This window comes from Manis pentadactyla, chromosome 2 (assembly GCF_030020395.1).
Source record: "Manis pentadactyla isolate mManPen7 chromosome 2, mManPen7.hap1, whole genome shotgun sequence".
Taxonomy (NCBI): domain Eukaryota; kingdom Metazoa; phylum Chordata; class Mammalia; order Pholidota; family Manidae; genus Manis; species Manis pentadactyla.
Window position 1 is genome coordinate 30,184,284 of NC_080020.1, and position 12,944 is coordinate 30,197,227.

Consider the following 12,944-nt stretch of genomic DNA (forward strand, 5'->3'; position numbering starts at 1 on the left):
ACAACCGGAAGATTGTAATTTAGCAGAATTAGTTGACAGTTTTGTGTGACACAGGACTATTTCTATCGATTTTTATTCTCTTAAATGCCTCTTTGAAAGTGTTTTTTTTTGAGAATTAAAAATGGAGAAAAATTGTTAACTACATGCATGTAGATTATACCTAAGTATTTAAAGAACTGCATTTAAGAAGGTTAGCTCTACAGTATAATAAATGATTCTCACTTAGAAGCCAATGACCTAGAACAGGGGAGCAGTAAGGTAGCCCTTAGCCACATTGTGCATTTGAAATGTGGCTCACGGGATGTAGGAACTGAATTTCTATTTTCATTTAATTTTAATTACTTTAAGTATAAATAGTCACATGTGGCTAATGGCTACCATACTTAACAGTGCAGGCCTGGAATCTAAATAAACACCTAGAATAGCTATGTCCAATAGATTTATAATGTGAGCCATAAATAAGAGCCACATAGGCAACTTAAAAGTTTTCTAATAACCACATTAACAGAATTAAAAGCAGCAAGTAAAATCCAAATAGTATATTTTATTTAGTTTACTATCTAAAAAGTATTATAGTTTAAAATATAATCAAAATAAATAATTGTTGAAATTACATTTTTTGGAACTAAATCTTTGAACTCAAAAGTATGTTTTACACTTACAGCATTCTCAGTAGTTTGTACTTAATAATGTACACTTAAGAAATAAGCCAGGCAGAGAAAGACAAATACCAAATGATTTCACACATTTGTGGAGTATAACAACAAAGCAAAACTGAAGGAACAAAACAGCAGCAGACTCACAGATTCCAAGGGACTAGTGGTTACCAAAGAGAAGGGGTTGGGAGGGAGAAGGGGATTAAGGGGCACTATAATTAGCACACACAATATAGGTAGGCCACGGGAAGGCAGTATAGCACAGAGAAGACAAGTAATGACTCTATAGCATCTTACTATGCTGATGGACAGTGACTGCAATGGGGTGGTGGTGGGGACTTGATAATATGGGTGAATGTTGAAACCACAATGTTGTTCATGTGAAACCTTCATAAGATTGTATATCAATGATACCTTAATTAAAAAAAAATCTTCAAAGAAAAAAAGTAGACTTAAATAATGTAGCTCTAGACAAAACTTCAAGTTTATAGGAAATACAGTGACTAGTGGAACAGGTAGAAGTCACTACAAAAAGATAACTAGACAAGTCCAAAATATAGAATATTCTACAAAATATTATCTGAAATCTTCAAATTGAAAAGGCAATGCTGTGTAAAGAAGTGGGGGTACTATTCTGAAATGAGACTAAAGAGACATAAAATGAAACATCTGAACCTTAACTGAAAACCGATTTGAAAAAAAAAACCAAACACAAAACAGCTAAGAAAAACAATTCTAGCCCACTGGGCTGAATATTTGACTACATTATGGAATTATTGTTTATTTTCCTAAGTGTACACAGGTAAAGCAAGTATGGCAAAAGGTTAAAACTGGTGAGCCTAGATGAAAGATATGGAGATGTTCTTTGTAATAGGCTTTCAACATTCATGGATGCTTGACAGTACCTGTTTTAAACAAAGTTGAGGGAAAACAAAAACAAATGGCTTATTTAAGTGGTTCCCAGAGGTCAGATGGGCTGAACCACCATCATTTGAAAAAATTAAAAAAAATAAAATTCCAAGTCATAACCCAGTTTCAGAGCCAGAATCTTCAAGATGTGTCCCAGGCCAAATGGGATGTATATCTAGGTTTATGAATTCATCTCAGTCGCTGACATTTTGGTCAGTGGGCTAAATAAGAATCATCTATTTCTTACTTGTTGGAGTATGTGTCATACAATCCCACTTTTCCATCATCAGTTCCAAAAGCTAAGCAGCCTTCTTTGGTTGGGTGCCAGCACAGCTACAAAATATATGAGGAAAGGGGCATCTTGTTAGGGGAATCCTTAGGTCATCCTTCAAGCATTCAAATGGAAAACCTACTGCTCTTGGTGGCTTCTAATTTTAAAAGTTAACACATTCTCATTATTTAAGAGAGAGAAACAAAGAAGTATTAAAAACAAGGTAAAAATCACCCAAATCTCACCATCCGAAACCATTGCCAATTTTGCATCTTTCCAGACATTTTGTGTGCATAAAGTTGATACATACAATTACAAAAAAAAAAAAAGGTTCAAGCATTTAAATGATTTGCATGATACACTGTTCAATGGTGGACAGAAGATTCCAGAACAATTAAAAAAATATGATTCTATTACTAATTAACAAAATGTGGAAAGGCACACCACAAATTATCAACAGTGGTTCTCTGGATTGTATAAGTGGGAGAATGGAGTGGACGGCAGGAAAAAATTTTTGCTTTCTCCATTTCTGTACTGTTTTGGTTTTCTTTTTAAACTACAACATATATTGTAGACTAAAAGCCGTAACAGAGGTATCACTTTACTGAAAAACAAAAAAGTCATCCTGTTTTCTGCATTCCATGTAATCTGCATTTCATGTTTTGTAATTGGCATTTTTCATGAATCATTAATACCTTTTCACAAAGAAAGATCTACATTATCATTTCTAATAGTTGAGTACCATTCCAACATGTGGCTATAACAATGTGTCTTCTATGAATGCACATCTAAGTTATTTCTAATTTTTTACTATTAGAAAACATACTTGAAGTAAGCTTTAATTTTAAATTCTGAATTTGGAGATGATGGGTTTGGTTAGAGAGGGTCTTCTGCTTTCCCAGTTTCAATCTCCACGGAAAGAACCCGTGAACAAACCTTTGATCCCACCAGTTTACTGAAGTGAACTAGTATTCTCTAGAAGAATACGTATTTGAAAAAAGTTCACAAAGCATCCTTACTGCTGTAACCTTGGACTTGACACCTTGCCAAAAATGTTTTACATCGTAGTTGTTCTTTATGGAGAGTGTATTCCATACTCGGATCATGCCATCCCCAACGCCTATGGCCAAACAGCCCATGTCTACAGAAGAGAAAGCCAGACTGTAGGCAAAGCCACCAAGGGAAGGCAGGGTCCAGCAGCACTCCAGAGTGGCCATGTCCCAACATTTTACCTGAAAAAATTAAGGGTTAGGGACTAAATATAAATAAGATCAGAGAAACAGAAAAACAACCAACATTTCAAACAGGATGCACTTAAAGAGTAGGTAATGTTAATGTAATATAACTACTCCAGTAGGAGTTGAATAAAGCGTCTCTTAGAAAAATCAGTAATAAATAGTAGAGCTCAAAGGGACCTTAGAATACATTTATTCCCAGAAATATCAAGTAAATTTAGGGTCACACAATTAATAAACCAGAACCCAGATCTCCCATCTCCCAGAGTTCAGTGGCCTTTCCACTCTACTGTATTACTGCATTGGTAATATCATCTGGCAAATTCCAAATAAGAATGAAGATGGCCTCAGGACAGTGGAAATATCAGAGTTGCTATTTCAAAAAGAGCAGAATACCTTCTAATACCTGAAGGAAGAGGAATGCTAAGTTTTTAATCATCACTTATTTAACAGAGGGGCTTGGGAGAAAACAGTATCAGATAAGCTGAGTTTTACTAAAAATAGTGATGTCATAGACTCTTAAAGTCAGTTCTCTCTTTGATTTCATGAAGAGTAGATGAGTCTGCTACTTAAACTACAGCCAAGGATATTTTAAAGCTGTATGATGTACAGTAATCTCATGCATCTTTCCCTGGACACATCTACTCTTACCATACCTGCTTTAACAAAAAGGCATCTTGGTCATCTCTCATTTTCTCTACCTCCTGTTAATGTGTTCAGTGACCGTCAGTAACTGTTACTCTGATATTGGAACTAGGGGCAAAGTGGGGTGCGAGAGCTGATGGATGGTTTGAAAAAGCCGAGTAATCCCATCTAAGTCATAAACCACTGCTCTACAATGCTGAACACAAAATAAGCAGTTCTTACATCTCTGTCCATTGATGTGGAAAGCAGCAGCTGCTTGCCATCTTCAGTTTGTAAAGGACATAAATTAAACACAATTCTTGAATGATTCAGGCCTTCTGATGAAGCACTAAAGAGGGAATATTTCCGTCTCCAAGACTGAGTGAGATCCCATAAAAGCAGTTCACCTCTGTACGGAAAAATAAACGTTAGTCCTCTTTCACAAGCAATCTGAAAATATGTGATTGTGGGCCAGAGAGTGGCCCTCAGGTACAGAATAATTTCTGTTAATTGTTCCTTTAAGGAGACAAAAATTGCATATTCTGAAACATACACAAAATATCTCTTGGAAGAACACTCATAAAAACAAGGAGTCATTGCCTATTGGGAGGAGAACAATGTTCCTCCAGAAGACAGAGTGGAAGCAATACTTTATTATATACTTTCAATCTTTTTTAATCATGTTAATGTACTGGACTACCTTTTGAACAGATTTTCCTAATAGCTTTAATTATAAAATGCCATCATAATTTGCAAAGCACCAAAGGCTTTAAGACATAATATCTCTTGCTTGAGGCAGTGGGGGGAGTAGGGCCTTAACTAATGTTTTGGGGGATTTTTATGTGCTTTACCCTCATTTAAAAGCAGGGATCTTGTCTGTTTAATTCATTTTAAATTGAATTAACATTTTAAATTCATTTAATAGACAAGCAACTGGAAGCTGGTACTCACTAAATTTGGCTTAATGAATGGCTAGAATCATCGAGAGACAGGAATACTATAACTTCCCCTTTTTACACATGAAGTAAATGACGCTCAGAAAAGTGAAGGGTCTTGCTCATGAACACTGCAAGTAAATAACCGACTAATTCTACAATTCATTACTGCCTGACTCAGAGTCTACACTCAACCACCAGGCTATACTTATCCTCCCACAACTCTGTTACTAGACAGTATAGGTATTAGTCCCCTGATTTTTCCATTACAAATGGCCCATGATAAAACAAGCCTTAGTTATTACTGCTTTCTGCACCTTCTGTGTCTAGACACAGAAACTTAGGAATTCTTGAGCCTAGAGAGGACAATAAAATATGTCAGAGAGCATGACGAGAAAGAAAAAAACTTACCCAAAACAGCTAGATACCAGCTGTGTTGGCTGCTCCTTGGGCCAATGGAGTGCCAACCAAAGTCGCTCTTTAACAGTTGGGTCTACACCCCCTCCTCTTCTCTTCAGAAAGGGCAATTTCAAAGTCATCACTCCTGCACATTGAAAGAAGGTCAGTGGGCACTCATGAGAGTGAGACTACAGGCATGAGGCCCCCACCATTTCACTATATAATTTGTGGTTTAAGAGTTTCTTTGGTTACTTAGGATTCAGACCTCATTTTCTCATGGAAATGTTATTACAAATAGTGGTTAATACTAATCCAGCTAATTTAGCTTTTAAAGGCTGTCTTGACAACTTATACACATTAAGAATATTGTTATAGAACACTAGTTTTCAAGTAGAATCAAGAACTCAGGTGGTAACATAACCCAGAATTCTCCGAAGTTGGAAGACAGAGGGTGGGATTCCTTTTTCTAGTTAGCAAGAAATCCAACAAAGCCAGTCAACATACAGTAGCAGGGAAGTCCCTCTACCCATGACATGCTGCTAACCAGTGGTTTTTACTTCCAACTGTGTATCAGAATCACCAGTGAAGCTTATAAGCATACATTTACCAGGGACCAACTCCTAGGGATTTTGATTCAGTAGATTTGAGATGGGGTTTAGGCACCCATATTTTCCAAAACCTCTCTAGCTGATTTTGCTGAACAATCAGAATTAAAGACCACTGTACTAGACACCCATAAGCTTAAAGATTATCCTTCTGGAGGAATTCTTAGCCGGATGTTGTTCCTACTTGGAAATTATCAGCTGTAGCATACGCAAAAGTGGTCCACAGATCTTTAAAAAATTGTTTCCCAAAATTATACTACTAGTTATCGTTGACTAAGCCATAACTATGTGTCAAGCATTATGCTATCTGCTTTACATGCACTAGTGCATTTAGATAAAGATGAAAAAAATTTCATGGTTTTAAATAGTAGAGAAAGAAGACTTGTAAAGAGAAAGGCTAGATTTTTAATGTAATTAAAACATCCACTCTGCTTGGAGTTCGTCTTTACTTATAAGCTTAAGGTAAAAGAGAAACCTGGGAAAGCTAAATAAATGACTAAGGGTCTCTTTAATTTGGATAAACTGAGCTTTAACATTTAAAACATCCACCTACATTGGGAGTATATTATTTATTCTGCATTTGTGCATTAAAAGCTCTAGCTGTCTAGAAATCTTTTCCATTCCTCATTCTCATAACAAACATCTTACCTTCCTGCCAAAGAGTGACCATTCTATATGAATGCATTGGAAACTCTCTGCTCCAACACCAAAGCCAGATGTTCAGAGCTTAGAGAGTTCTAGTCCGGGCTACCCTGGGGAAGCAACTTTCTGGAGAGAAGGGAAAGAATTGCTTTCTGACAGATGACACACCCTTAAACAAGAAAGAATAAAAACACTGCTCTTTCTACCACATAAACAGAGAATATATTACAAAAGCAACATCAGATAATCTTACCTCGGCCTCTAGAACAGCTCCAGATTCGAATGGTTTGATCTTTGCTTCCAGTAGCTAAGTAGCAGCCTTTTGTTACTGGAGTTTGTGCTATAACTTTCCCATTGGGAATTTCAGGTTCTTCTAGGATAGAGATGGTAATTTTGTTTTGAATTTGCATGAAACTTGCACTTATCAAAGAAAAATTAGTTTGCCAGTGTTCAGATCTATGAAAGCATAGATCTGATCTGTAAAACCTACAGTTTAAATATAATTCAAAGTATACAATTTTACCCACTTTATTCTTTAGGTCTGAAGTACTGAACCCTCTTAAATCATCGCTACCTGAATTCTCCTCTTGATTTATGGATAAACATTCTTCACTTGGCAGGGGACACCAGACTATAGAGTGGATCTCATCATCATGGCCTCGAAGTCTGTGAATAATTTCTCCCTTCTTACTGATGTCAGTTATAACCACTATACCATCCTTGTAGCTAAAACACAAGAGTTAGAAATATTATTGAAAATTGAAGACACAACAGTCTCTCTAATAAACATTTGGCTTAGCAATTTTTATTGTGCATTTCTAAAAGTACATTTGGGTGGGGGAGAAGGGAAGAGAACAAGAAACAATCTTGTTTTGTCCTTTTTCCAAAGTGCTTATTGTGCTTCCTAGCTTTTAAAACACCCATCCCAATGATTAAACTCTTGTTCTTGTCACAAAGCTTGAACAGTTGAGCTTGCTTGAGAATTTACAGAAAAATAGTTATTTTAGAGGCCTAGCAATTCCTCTAATTAGAGAAGATTTTACCCTAACACACTAAAAAAAAACTCCGCTTCACAAGCAATCCTATTGTTTTAACTATGGACTTTTAACAAAAGCTACAGAACTGTAATTTCTAGATGTGGACATTCCAGGGCTGTCATTTTTTGAATTCTGAAGAAACTGAGGAATCCTAATAAGTCTTTTTTTAAATTTTAAATTATGAAGTATTTCAGACACATAAGGAGGTATCTACTACCCATCTTAAGAAAAAAAAAACCATCAGTATGGTTGCAATCCTCTGCAAAACCCATTCCAACCAAACCTCTCTCCCTTTCTTCCCTAGAGATAAGTTGCTATTTGTGAATTTTGTGTTACATCATTCCTAGCTTTTCTTTGCATATATTCCTAAATGAGATACAGAGTGGTATCAAACAGTATTTTTCTGTAGCTCACTTTTTTCACATTCTATTTGTAAGTCATCCATATTGACATGTGGAACTCCAGTTCCTGATCATTTACACTACTGTATGATACCACAAGTTATTTATTCACTTTCCTTTTGAAAGGCTTCCATTTTTTTTTGCTATTACAAACAAAAAATGCTATTAATAAACTTATATATGCCTAAGACAATTTTAGGTTTGATGTCTAGTAACAGAACTGCTAGGATGGATGATACCCACATCTTTGTTTTACTAGAAAGTGCAAAATTGCTCTCCACAATGGGTGCACCTATTTTACATTTCCTGCATATTAGACAGTCTTATAGGGAAAAACACCATTATGGCTTTATTTATTTTTCTTTTACTAAAATTCTTTCCCCATTACTGCTTTATTTAAAAAATGAGATCATATAATATGAATCTTTGAAGACATGGACTTTGAAGACCACTGAGTTGTGCAACCTCACATGGTTGTGATTGATCAAGCTGTTTTGCAATTTCAATCAAGCCTTCAGGGATAATCACTGTTTTGAAGATCCTCTAAAAACAAATCATCTTCTTGTGAATTCCTGCTAATCTTTGAAGGTCAGTTTGACTCAACCTTCTTTGACCCCTGTTTACCACCCTTTCTGCTCTGTACCTAGAACTGCTCTGTCTCTAGTATCCTCACTGCAACAACACTCCTACTAGACCACCCATCACAGACCCCTTCCATTTTCACTATTTACCACTCCTGTCTTCCTATCCTTCCTCCCATGCAGCACAGATTTCAGGATCTATCATTATAATGACTCCTTTAAAAACACCCTTATCTCCTCTGTATATCTCAGGGACATTTATTCCACAAAACACCAAACCTGGATGAATCCAACCATCTCCTTTATCAGTTTGAGTAGATTACTTTAAATTCATGACCATATCCTTATTTCTGACTACTGGACTGACATCCAGTTCCATCCCTACCCTGAACTTGACTCCACCTCTTTGACTTATGCTTCACTGACAAATGAGAAGCCATCAGAATGAAACACCCTCCTCTTCCAACCAGATCTACAAACCTACCTGCATCTATTTCCATATTCTCACTTTCCTACTTGTGACGTGGATCCAGTCCTCCTGACTTCCCAACATCTCTCCTGCATTTATCACTGTTTACTCTGCAGCAAACTCTCTCTTCTTCCTTATTTCCATCAACATCAAAACATGCCTTGTTATCTTCCATTTAATACTCCTTTGACCCCCATATACCTCCTCTGGCTTCAAGTCTATGCACAGTTTTACAACAGCCTTTGTGAAAAAATTGTCTTCATGTGTTTCTTTACTACCTTACCCCCCACAATCTCTTGACTCCATTCCAGTCAGACTTTCTTCTCCAGCACTGCAGTGCTTATGTCAAGTCTCCAAACTAGAGTAAAGGGACAGCTTTGGGAGAGAAGTAAATGGACTGGTGAAGGAAAGGGGGATGCACACCCAGGTAGCTCGTGTGAAACAATCCTGGTGATCAATGAGAGGACAGATCCCAATGCCAGATCACTTGCCATTCTAGATGAGGTGCTGAGAACCTGAGAGACAGAGCTGGGTCATGACACTCTTGGAGTAAATGTTATATCCAAGGGCAAGTACAGTGGGAGAAACGGGTGAATGAGGACATTCCTTACATTTGGAGGTTGATTAAAGAAACTAGATATGAAGAATGAGTAAAGCAGAGTATCATGGAAACCAAGGGAACAAAAACAGTAGGAGAGAGAGTAAGCCTTAGAGTCACAGGAATAAATGATACCATGGGTTCAGGGAGAGTGGTTAACACTTGTAAATGGTTTCCTTTGAGGAGTAAAGGGACAGGAGAAGATAAAGCTAATGTAAAATATGATCATAAACAAAAATAAATTACAAATGCAGATGTTCAGTACTTACCCAATGGCTACTATATCTTCATGATGAGGTGAGCAAGTAAGACAAAAAATTGCCCTGGGTTCTATAAAGAGGTGCTGGCTATCACTCCTGTTAAGCCAGTAACAGAAAACTACTCCTTTCTCATCTCCAGATATTATTAAATCCTTTATTTGAGGAGACCAATGCAGGGCTGATATTGTGTGCTTTAAGACAAAACAAAAATATATTTGCTTCTAATTTGTCAATGCTGAATTTTTAGTTTTTAACCTGTATAATACCAGAAACATTGTAAGTAATAAATCGTACCACTTGTATAGCAAGATTACATTAACGAAAGAGAATGAAAGCTACTGAGGATCAATTAGTCATTTAAATTTTTTCTTTAATACTGTAATGCAGTTTTTACTAAGATTAAGTGAGTCTTTTCCTTTCCTACATTCTCTCAAAAGGCAGGTATACTAAATCATCATCTGGTTTAGAAACAAGTTTTGTTCACTCATTTACAGTTTATTTTATGTAAAGAACCAGATAGTAAATATTTTAGGTTTTGTGGGCCATACTGTCTCTGGTGCAACTCATCAACTCTTGCTGTAGTATGCAGGCAGCCTATACTTAAATTGTAGACAATATTTAAATGAATGACGGTGGCTGTATCCCAATGAAATGATTTACAAAAACAGGCAGCAGTGCTGTTTGCTGACCTCTGGTTTATTCGTAACTCTTTCCAAAAAAGTTCTGAAGCACCTTGTAATACAGAGCTTCTTATCTAATTAATGGACAACATTATAAAAGTCACCTTGCACATATGAGCTAGAAAAGCCATATTGGAAGCAAAAGAACCATTAGCACAGATGTAAAAAAACGATCAGAGAAACCAGTAAGCTGTGGTACCTGATGGAGTGCATGTTCTGTCACAACTTTTTTTGTCTCTACATCCCAGATTTTCACAGTCCCATCGTCAGAGCTGGTGGCACAGAGGTTGTACTGACCGGGATGATGAGAAAATGTGAAGCCAGAGACCCTTTCCATGTGTCCCACCAATTCTCCTATGACTTCAAGGAAAACCAGACTCCAGGTTAAAGATCTACCAAGGATTCCTGGCAGAATCATACTGTTGTTAGATGGGTGGAATCTCACTTATCCCACGGTGTAACAAAAACATTCAGGGACTCAGAACAATCAGAAACCCCAAATGCTGGTACTGGCTCTGCCACATGACTTCAGACAAGTCATTTTATCTCTTTGAGCCTCGGTCTTCTCAACTGTAAAATGCTGTCCATATTCTTTGATGTGCCTAGTTCACAGGCTGAGGAGCAGCTCAAATGAAGAATGTAAAGTGATTCTTACTTAGATCCGGCCAGAGGTCGACTGGAATCGAATAAATATCTGGCATGCTGTATCTCAACGCATAATCAAAACCTAAAGTTTGGGGCCTGAGAGCATCTGGGTAAACTCAATCATCTTACAGAGATAAGTATCATATTTGCAGAACCTGCTTAGGGCCTGGAGCTGTAAGCAGCCCCCAACCGCAGGAGGGCTCCTAGGGGGCCCGCCGCTGGGTAGGGGAGGGCGTCCATAGATGTTGTAAATGCCTTGGTCTAGACCAGGATAACTTTTCAGTGAGTGAACGGCGCCACGTGAGAGCGCCAGGAGGCGGGACCGCTCAGCAAAGCGTGGTGTAGCTCAATCTTGGAGACCTGGACAGCGATTTAACTGACTGAGCAAACCCTTCGCTGGCCTGGGCCTCAGTTTCCCCATCTGAGAGAGAGAGAGGAATGGCTAGAGAAGCCCACTTGGCACCTCCAGTGAACGCAAGGACTGCAGGAAGGCGGGGCCCAGAGGTAGAGAATTACCTCGAAATGGGGGCGTCCCAGGAATCGCGCCTGCGCCGGGGCCCACGCGGACAAGGAAGACAGAGGTCCGCGCTGCGAAGCCGAAGAGGCCCCCGGGCACGGCATCGCTGCATCGGGCGCAGTACCAGTTAGGGGAGGGCGGCAGCGTACACGGCTCCGGTCCCATGACCACCGGCCAAGAAGGGCGAGAAAAGCAACCTCCGCCGCAGACTGTTCAGAACCTCATGCCGCAGCCGGGAAGGGGGTGGAGCTAGTGCGGGACTCCGCCTCCTCGGCCCGCCGCTACGGCGCGCGCAGAGGCCCAGGCTGCACCGCGCTGCTCGCGCCCGTTGTCGCGGGGCTCGGAAGGGCTGGGCTGGGCAGCGCACTGGGCCTCCCGACTTCACCCGCGGCGGTAGGATCTGGTGAGGCTAGATCCCAGCCCCGCGGTTAGGCGTTCTCACTTCCTGCAACAAGGAACTGTGTAATTAAGGAGTTAGACGGGTGGAGTCGTCTCCCTGTACTACAGGTTCATTCTTTGGATCTGTTCAACCACTGTCCCACCAAGTATTTCTGGAACGCTATGCACCAGCTTTGTGATGCCGGTGTTCTTGTTCACGGAGTCGAAGGATGAACTTCACAAACACTCAAAGTAGGCGAGCAAGTGAGAGGGTTTTATTTAGAGATAAATAAGAGGAAAGCGCTCCTGCCTTGCACCAGGAGGGGACAAGAGACTCCGTAGTTGTGCATTGTCTAGGGGTTTTATAGGCGGTTGAGAGACAAAGGGCTAGTGATACAGACCCGCTAAATGGTCCCCAAATGTTTATTTTTGAAGAGACCCTAAGTTTCTTATCAGTCTTACAGATTATTTTGCAAAGTTAACACAAATTTACTGCTTCGATTCTTTCCCAGAATAGCAGCTTCTTGGTCTGGGAGCATATCAATCAAGACTGCCTGTCCTGTTCCCAAGGTGGGCTGAGTTATTATCTGTTATGTTAAGAAACTTACTTTTTGACTTCTTGGATTTTAAAATGCAATCTTACCTTTAAGATGGAGTCCTTCCTGTTTTTACTATGTTGTTCATGACTGGGCTTGCTTGCCATATTAATTGCCCAGGTTGCAAATTACCTGATTAGGGGCTGGAGGAGGAAAAAAACAACATACAGGTTAAGTTAAAGAATAGGCTGGGCTTTTTAGCAGGCTAAAGTAAATCTTACAATGGCATGATTTAATTGACACAGTGAAAACATAGGCTATGCTGAGATACTTTCTTATCTGGGGGATATTCAAATATTCCAGGCCAAGTTACTCCTGGCTTTTTAGTTTTAATTAATCTCACAGAAGAATGCTTATATTACTTTAGAGAATTAATGTGACTCTGCTTTTGCTTAATTGTTTAATACGGAGTTTTGATAGGGGTCTTTTCCCAGAGGCCCTCACCCTACTCTGTCTAAACCCACAGTCCCTGTCTCATTTGGAGATGTTTTAAAGATACCTACAAG

At 38.9% G+C, this 12,944-nt stretch overlaps 2 protein-coding genes across 3 annotated transcripts in view; one reads left to right on the forward strand and one right to left on the reverse strand.

Moving 5' to 3' along the window:
- GEMIN5 (gem nuclear organelle associated protein 5) overlaps window positions 1-11,629 on the reverse strand; it is a 38,649-nt gene extending 27,020 nt beyond the window's left edge. For both annotated transcript variants that reach the window (XM_036910297.2, XM_036910204.2), the window contains exons 1-9: window positions 11,464-11,629; window positions 10,502-10,662; window positions 9,632-9,813; window positions 6,851-7,002; window positions 6,530-6,649; window positions 5,042-5,174; window positions 3,939-4,104; window positions 2,856-3,068; window positions 1,813-1,898 (exon numbers count right to left, since the gene is read on the reverse strand). In XM_036910297.2, the coding sequence (XP_036766192.2) occupies window positions 1,813-1,898; window positions 2,856-3,068; window positions 3,939-4,104; window positions 5,042-5,174; window positions 6,530-6,649; window positions 6,851-7,002; window positions 9,632-9,813; window positions 10,502-10,662; window positions 11,464-11,629 (1,379 nt within the window). The remainder of the gene's footprint in view (window positions 1-1,812; window positions 1,899-2,855; window positions 3,069-3,938; window positions 4,105-5,041; window positions 5,175-6,529; window positions 6,650-6,850; window positions 7,003-9,631; window positions 9,814-10,501; window positions 10,663-11,463) is intronic.
- Window positions 11,630-11,747: 118 nt separating this feature from the next.
- Window positions 11,748-12,944, forward strand: part of MRPL22 (mitochondrial ribosomal protein L22) — a 33,560-nt gene continuing 32,363 nt past the window's right edge. Inside the window, exon 1 of the mRNA XM_057491087.1 lies at window positions 11,748-11,867. The gene's annotated coding sequence lies outside the window, so the exon portion shown is untranslated. The remainder of the gene's footprint in view (window positions 11,868-12,944) is intronic.